The 8,719-nt window shown below is 46.6% G+C and overlaps 1 protein-coding gene across 1 annotated transcript in view; it reads right to left on the bottom strand.

Moving 5' to 3' along the window:
- LOC106807340 (aquaporin-4-like) overlaps positions 1-8,719 on the bottom strand; it is a 42,412-nt gene that overhangs the window by 14,692 nt on the left and 19,001 nt on the right. The window contains exon 2 of the mRNA XM_014809648.1: positions 4,079-4,159. Coding sequence (XP_014665134.1) covers positions 4,079-4,159 — 81 coding nt within the window. The remainder of the gene's footprint in view (positions 1-4,078; positions 4,160-8,719) is intronic.

The following is an 8,719-nucleotide window of genomic DNA, read 5'->3' as shown; positions in this document are numbered from 1 at the left end:
AGAGGGACGGAAGAGAGAGAGAGAGAGAGAAGAAGAAAAGCGAGAGAGAGCGAGAGAAAAGAGAGAAGAGAGAACGGTGAGAGAAAGAGAGAGAGAGAGTGAGAGAGAGGCGAAAAGAGAGCGGAGATGGAGGAGAGAGAGAAAGAGAGGAAAGAGAAGATTTAGCGAGAGAGAGGAAAGAGACGATGAGAGGGAGAGAGAAAGAGAGAGAGGTGAGAGGGACAGAGAGAGAGGTAGAGAGAGAGAGAGAGAAAAAGAGAGACGCGAGAGAAGAGAGGCAGAGAGATGAGAACGAGAGAAAGAGAGAGAGAGAGAGAAGAGAGAGGAGAGAGTGAGAGATAGATAGCAGGTGGCGAGAAGGAGAAAGACAGAGTAGGATCTGTGAGATATAAAAACAGTTTCGCATTTATACCGATGAATATATATAGATTTATAATATATATATCCATACCGATGATATAATAATTTATAATAGTATATATTATAATATATATATATATATATATAATATCATACTCGCCATTAAGCGCTCAGCACATTCATGTAAATGCACTATTACAGCAGAATTATATTTTCGAAGGGGTTATGTGTTCAAAGATGTGATCTTGGCTAAAGTATCATTATTAAATTGTTTGCAGACGTTGAACGGTTTTGAGTGTTCATCATGAGCACTTCAGTGAGTGCAATTGTCGCGGCACTTGATGCCCCATTCGTGCACGCACGCGTGATTATGCATGACCCGTGCGTGATACAAACGTCAAATATAATATAACGCGATCATCACACTCACTTATTCGGTCAGACAGCTGTTTATGTAATCTTCAATCTTCAACTTCGAAAGACTAAACTTCCAACTAAATGCTGCCTCACTCTTACTGAAGTGGAGTGCTGGCCTGGGTGCGTGAACAGAAACTTGTAGCGGCCAGTTTGCGGCGGGTGTCGTGAGTAAACATGTTCATGTATTATCTACCACAAAACAGCGAAACAAGCACCGTACGCTTACGAGACACTACCACATGCAGGTGTTTACCGAATGTGCCATCAGTGGGGTGTCTTGGATTGAGAGATCTCCGCTTGAGGGCGCGGAGTATTTCGGGCTACGACCTCTGTCACCGTAAGGCCAACTCGCCTTGTGAATCTGGCTAGGTCTCGTCTGACCGTCGGTGTCGGGGATGTCTCCGGACGATGCCTTTCCGTAATTGCCTGCCGTAGTCTGCTTGCATGCTGCATCGGCTGATTGATCTGTTATTATCATAAATACGCTTTCGCGGCTGGCAGCTGTTTTCGTCGTGCTCAATTATACTGTAAATTACCTGACAAATTGAGGCTTCTTGGTTACCAGCCGATGACCTTACACTTAGTGTGTATACGCTATACACGGGTCTGAGGAAGAGGAGGAGGAAGAGTAAAAGGGAAGAAGAAGGCTCGTAGAAGAAAGAGGAGACGGTAGGAGGATTGACTGGTTTAAAAAAAAAGGCAGTATGATGAAGGAGGAGAAGGGCCACAATTTTTAGATAGGGGACTGGAAGCGACGGGGAGTAAGGGGGGACGGGAAGTAAGGGGGAGAAGATGTAAGAGGAGGAGGAGGATGGAGAGAGAAAGGGATGGAGGAAGATTTGAGGAGGAGGATGAAAGAGTAAGAGGAAGAAAGGGGTAGGACCGTGTAATTAAAGGATAGAAAGAAGAGGAGCGTATGACGAAAGAGAGAAGGAAATGCGTAGATGTACAGCGAGGCCACGAATAGGTACGGAGGGAGGCGGGAGGGAGGAGAAGAGTAAGAAGGAAGAAAAACCGAGTAGGATGGCGAGGCAGGAGGAGGAGGAGGGAAGAGGCAGAAGACCAGGCGAGCGAGGGGAGCGAGGACTGGAGGAGGAGAGAAGGAGAAGGAGAGCGGAGAGGAGGTGGGAGGAGCGAGGAGGAGGAGCAGAGGAGAAGAGAGGGGTGGATGGAGGTAGAGGAAGGGAGGAGGTAGGGAGGGCCAGGTGTGGTGGAGGTAGAGGGAGAACGGGGCTGGTGGTGGGTGGAGGAGACGAGGAGGCAGGAGGAGGGGGGAGGAGGAGGGGAAGAGGAGGATGAGCAACTATGTTAGTATAGTAGAGATCAGTGGTCGATGCAGGTAGCTCACCAGCAGCGGCTGCTGTAGGGGGTGCATCGGGGAAATGTCACTCGGTGCTTGTACCAGTTAGAGTATCTTATTATAGAAAGCTACTCTAAATATATAAAACTCTATATAGAAGGGGACTCTCTATAGAAAGGGACTCTCTATATAAAGGGACTCTAGTACCAGTGTACTTGTGGCGACTTGCAACGATGACAAATTCTCGTCCGACCAATCAGCGAGCACCATCTCATCACGTGATATTTCAATATAGCTACGCTCACGGCAACAAGCTGGAGCGATGAGAAAGAAAGCATTTTGCTAGATATGTGGATGGAGAGGCCGGTTTTGTTTGATGTTACACTGCCGGAATACAGCGATCGCACTAAGAAACATGTGGCTTATAAAGATGTCGCGATCCAACTGGAAATGACGGGTAAATACTGCCCATGCCGCCAGCGTCATTTTTCGCCAAATGGTAGCCAGTCGCTTGCATGCGCACACTCGGCGAGGCGTGCGACCGATCGCATGCGATTGCAGGTCGCAGCTACGCGCGACCAGAATCGCAAGACTGCGCTAGGCTTAACGTAGCGCAGACATCATATTCATCATGAGTCCGCATCATATTCAGAAACCATCGCTCGCCGAAGAACTAATCCGAATCCCACCGACTAGCGAAAATAGTTTCACGATGTTTAAACTTAGGACTTCAGCTAGGACATGGCTGTCAGGACTTCAGCAGCGAGTGTATATTGAAATTCTGAGGCGCATACAGTTTTACAGTGGCGCAAACAAATGGGAGGTCTCGCTCGCGTAACTGCGGCATGTTCTGCATCGGATTGCTTCGTAAACGGGTCGGATTTTCCGAAAATCGATCCGGAATTCGGAACGAATTTCCACGACTATAAGAGCACGCCGATCTACCGTACTTGACCATACTTTTCTATCGTATAAATTCCCCATAAAAATTCTATCGCATTTCCTGGAAGCCATCTAGGCAATAGGTGGCACGACGCTCTATTCTCTAATCATCAATAGAGTCACCCCGCACCGACATCACAGCGGCTAGTACGCGTTCGAATGTCCCATACCAGGGGTGAATAATGCCGATATAATCTCAATCCGTGTCAGAAATTCGCCTACACGATCCATTAATATGTGTACATATTAACCGTTCCTTATTTCCGAAAGCAAATATGCACAGGGCACGCATTAAATTGGCTAATGCCAAACCGACCTGTTCTGTGAGCGGCCATATTGAATAGGTTCATCCCTTTTCGGTCACAAATGGTGATGTATCTAGTGCGCGTGCATTTGCAGTACGCGTGCTCTGTATTCATGTAGTAAACTCATAATTGCATATTTTTTACAGGAAGCCATTTGGTCTGTTGTAATAACGTGGACTAATAAGAAATAACCAACGCTAGGTCAGATGTTTTTCGTCCTCGTAATGCCACGTAAATTTCCAAGGCCAGGGTTTTTATGGAACTGGCAATCCTGTCATAGGGAGCGAAACCCGGACACAATCGCAATTAATATATGCACGCGTATGAACATGGGAAGTACGTCACGATTTCGCGAACAACTGGGCACAGGTGCAGAAATCAAAATTTTTCGTGTTTTACGACAAGCGCACAAATTTTATGCATTGAACTAAAGTGATGATTGTGATTTATAAATACTCGCGTAGTCATAAAAAAATGACTTCCCGCATACCTAATCATGAAAACTAACATTCGAATATTTACTTAGCGTAGTAGCTGAAACAGCAACACGGATGCCAAATGTGATAGATCAATTTGTTCCAGCAGATCATTCCAGACACGTAAAATTAATGATTACCGTGGCTTGTTCGGTTTAGACGAACGCCAAATTGCCGAAAGCGGAAAAAAGTCAATCGCGCTGAGCAAGAAAAAGAAGCAAAGGGTGAAAATTGGGATGAGATGAGAGCATCGTGAGCAGGATGAGTAGCATACGTACCCAGTGGTTCTCCCATATGTTCATGATGAGAGCTGGACCGAGAGACCTGGCCGGATTCATACTTGCTCCCGTGTAGCTGTACTGCAAAAGACAAAAAATACTTCTCATAATATTATCATAACTACGTAGTTGTAATTGTATTCGTGTCAACGTTACGCCTGTATGACTGGGTGTTTGTGTAAGCCGCCATGATTATATATAACTGCATGACTGCATGGTTGTATGTCTGTATGACTGACTGTATGGCCGTATGTTTCTATCTAAGTGAATAACAACAAATGTTTGTTTTTAATCACTCGCGAGTCTATGAAAACATGATTGTGGTCTGCATGATTGCATGACAGTATGACTGTTTAACCGTATATCTGTATTACTATATCACAAAGATCTCTACGTGACTGTGGAACTATATATGACAATATTATGACACCGTATGACAGCATAACAGTCTGTATATATCTGTCTATATGTGACTTTGTAACTGTGATGCGCGTGTAGCTCTCACTTATAAAGTATTTCCAAACATCATTGAATCCAGTAATTAAAGTAATTGGGTAAATAATTAATCAGTTTATTAATTAGATGGTAATAGCATTAGTGATGTAACAATCCACCCAAAACTAATTGTGCATGATATGTGTATGACTGTCAGTATCATTTTGTATCCTATTTTAACTTGCTATTTTTACTATTATAGCTATATCTGTACGCGAGGTTGCGAGGTCTTACATAAACAATACGAAAAGTCGATGAGTTGAGTAGAGTTGTTGCCCCAGTTATCACATCAATCTGCCGATCAAACACTGGGAAATACGCAACGGCCCATTAATTCTTAATTAATTTCTCAGTCGGCACTTTGTCGTTGATAATGGCGCTTGACAGGGCAAGTTTAGAGCTTGATTATGCTAATTATAGGTCGATTCGTCAGCATCTTAAAAGAAAGACTCGTGTTAAATCCTGGAAAAGCAATTAGCGATAATCACGTGAGAAATCAATACCGTAATAACGTGAACATTAATTATCGTCAATTTGTAAAATTTAGTAAACAGTGCTAATGTATGCATACTGTATACAAGCCAGTGCCCTCATTGACGCATATCTGCATGATTAATGACAGCTCGGTGAATAATGCATACACGAGGCGTGCATGGTGTAGCACTGGACAATATGGCGCAAGGTGTAAAGAGATATTTGCAGTGACGCACGTGAATATCGACATTACCGATAACCCGTCTTCGATTAAACTATACAGACACACCCTGCGCATATTACGAGTATGCTTCTGTCTGTCCGCATCCAAGCATGGGTATTATGACGCGATATGAACCCTTGCAGGTATGCCGATATTGATATCAAACGATCGATGTGGATAGAGCGTATAACTCGAGACGTTCCATTGGCCTGAACGAACGTTGATGCACTTAGCAGTAGTAGAGCGATATGTGTGTGTGTGTGTGTGTGTGTGTGTGTGTGTGTGTGTGTGATGACATGACAATGGCAATGACAATGAACAATGAGCAATGATAATGACAATGACCAATGATAATGACAATGAAATCGACAATGCCATAACAATAACAATGATAATGACAATGACAATGACAATGACAAATGACAATTCGTCATTATTCACCCCTGGTATGGGACATTCGAACGCGTACTAGCCGCTGTGATGTCGGTGCGAGGTGACTCTATTGATGAATTAGAGAATAGAGCGTCGTGCCACCTAATTGCCTAGATGGCTTCAAGGAAATGCCGATAGAATTTTTATGGGAATTAATACGATAGAAAGAGGTATGGTCAAGTACGCGTAGATGCGAGGCGTGCTCTTATAGTGCGTGGGAGACTCCGTGGAAATTCGTATCCGAATTCCGGATACGATTTCTCGGAAAAAATCCGACCCGTTTACCCGAAGCAATCGCGATGGAGCAGAACATGCCGCAGTTAACGCGAGCGAGCACCTCCCAATTTGGTTATGCGCCACGTAGCAACTAGTAAATGCGCCTCAGCTTTTCAATATACCACTCGCTGCTGACAGGTGCCTGACAGCCAGTGTCGCTATGGCTGGAAGTCTAAGTTACAACATCGTGCTAATTATTTTCGGCATAAGTCGGTGGGATTCGGAGTTAGTTGCTTCCGGCGAGCGAATGGTTTCGTGAAATAGTATGGCGCGACTCATGATGATAATGATGTCTGTGCTACATTAAGCCCTAAGCGCAGTCATTGCGATGTCTGGTCGCCGCGTAAGCTGCGACCTGGTGCAATCGCATCGCGATCGTCGCCACGCCTCGCCGAGTGTACGCATGCCAAAGCGACCTGGCTACCATTTGCGAAAAAACGTTTGACGGCTGGCGGTACATGGCAGTATTATACCGCGTCATTTCCAGTTGGATGCGCGACATGCGTTTATAAGCAAGCATGTTTCTTAGATGCGGCATCGCTGTATTCACGGCCAGTGTAACATCGAACAAACAACCGGCCTTCCATTCCACATATCTAGGCAAAATGCCTTTCTTTTTCTCCATCGGCTCCAGCGTGTTGCCATAATTGAAAATATCACGTGATGAGATGAAATGCCGCTGATTGGTCGGACCGAGAATTTTTCATCGTGCAAGTCGCCACACGTAGATCTGGTACTAGAGTCCCTTTATATAGGAGAGTCCTTTCTATAGGAGAGTCCTCTTCATATATGAGAGTTTTATATAATTTAGAGCTCGCTTTCTATTATTAGAGACTCTAACTGGTTACAAAGCACGCGAGTGACTTTCCCGAATGCAACCACCTACAGCAAGCGCGCTGCTGGTGGAGCTAAGTCCTGCATGCGACCATACTGAATCTTTAACTGAAACTAACATAGTTAGTATCAGGTGGAGACGATCAAGTTTTGGCACGGACGGATACATGGAAAGATTCGATCGCATTACAGAGTTCATCGCGACGAGTGGAATAAACAATCAGAGCCCTGGCAGACGCGCTGCGCGGCGCCGACACCAGCCGCACACACAGCACACAGCACGCGCGGCACACAGCTGCCACACACACAACAGCACACACCCAGCACACACAGCCCCCAGCACACACACACACACACACGAACACACACACACACAATGCCACACACACCACACACACACAACAACACACATATCACATCAAGTGGACGCGGATGGGCTGCACACGAAGCCCCCGTCATCAGTATAACCCGGCAGCGACGTTCCTCCGACAAAATTTCGCCCACCTGGAGGCGAGGTTAGTGATCACTACGCGTTTGGTTGCGCATTTATATTCCCGCGAGCAACCGCGGATGGGCGAAAAATGGGCCGGTAATCCCCGTAATGCGCGGCTTCCAGCGGCGGGCAGCTGCGCTTCCGGGGGTGGCGACGTTTGTCGCTGCACTCCGAAACATAAAGATCATTAACTCTTACCCGATTGCAGAGCGGCGGCAATAAGAGACAAAACGACGGCGCGTCGTTATCGATACACTAAGCGCGGCGCCACATCTCCGCCTGCGTCGAGCGTGATAATAGCCGTAAGGCTAGGGGTGGCCGGCGGGACTGCGCAGGGAGGCGCAGCGGTGGTGGCGGTGAACATAGCACGTATAATATATGACAACACACGCGGCGCGCGCCGCACGTCACACACACCAAATACATACGCACACGCCAAAAAACACACCTCCAACACACATATATATATACATGTATATATATTAAAATATGTATTATAGAACAATATAGGTTCCGCGTAAAAAAAGTACAGCTAGTGCCTGCCAATCTAATGTGTATATATATGTGTATAATGTGTATATATATTGTGTATATTATGTGTATTAGGCAAACATTAAATTCTATAAGCTTATATATTGTCGATGTATGACAGTAACTAGCGAAGTCAATGACGTAGGGCGGTGGCGTTGCGATCGGGCAGGGACGTAGCAGTGGCGTCGTGAAATGCGTGCGCAGGAACATAGCGGTGGCGTGGTCGATCGCGCGCAGGAGCATAGCGGTGGCGTGGCGATCGCGGCAGGGACGTAGCGGTGGAGCGTGGGATCGCGGCAAGGACGTAGCGTTTTGGCGTTGCAAATCCGCGCGGAGGGACATAGCGGTGGCGTGGTGATCGCGCGCGAGGAATGTAGCGGTGGCCGTGGTCGAACTCGCGCGAGGGACGTAGGCGTGGCGGTGGCGATCGCGCTCAGGGACATAACGGTGGCGTGTGACGCCGTAGAGCAAAGAGGCAGTGGGCGCCGTTGGTGATGGGCGGCAATGCTTGACTTAGCGCAACAGGCACGTGTTCGAAATTGCGATGATGAAGCAAGACACGGCTATTCGGCGGTTTAGGAGATCGGCAATGTTTGGCGGTAGCCGTGATGAGTGTCGGCGACGCGTAAAGGGCGAATATTCTGTAGGCGATACGAGGGAAGAGCGACAAAAAAAAAAGAAAAAATGAGCCGAAAGCGAGGAGACGCGCGCTTAGGCTGAGAAAGAGAGAGATAGAGAGAGATAGAGAGCGAGAGAAAGAGAGAGAAATGAGAAAGAGAAAGAAAAGGGAGAAAAGGCAAGCCGCCTGCTCCCGCGCCGAGATAGAGTGTCAAGAACATGGCAAACCCTGACCCACGAACACATATACACAGACGAGAAAAGC

Source organism: Priapulus caudatus, unplaced genomic scaffold (genome assembly GCF_000485595.1).
Source record: "Priapulus caudatus unplaced genomic scaffold, Priapulus_caudatus-5.0.1 Scaffold209, whole genome shotgun sequence".
Taxonomy (NCBI): domain Eukaryota; kingdom Metazoa; phylum Priapulida; class Priapulimorpha; order Priapulimorphida; family Priapulidae; genus Priapulus; species Priapulus caudatus.
The sequence above is the reverse complement of the archived record's forward strand: the minus strand, read 5'-3'. Positions and strand labels throughout refer to the sequence as shown.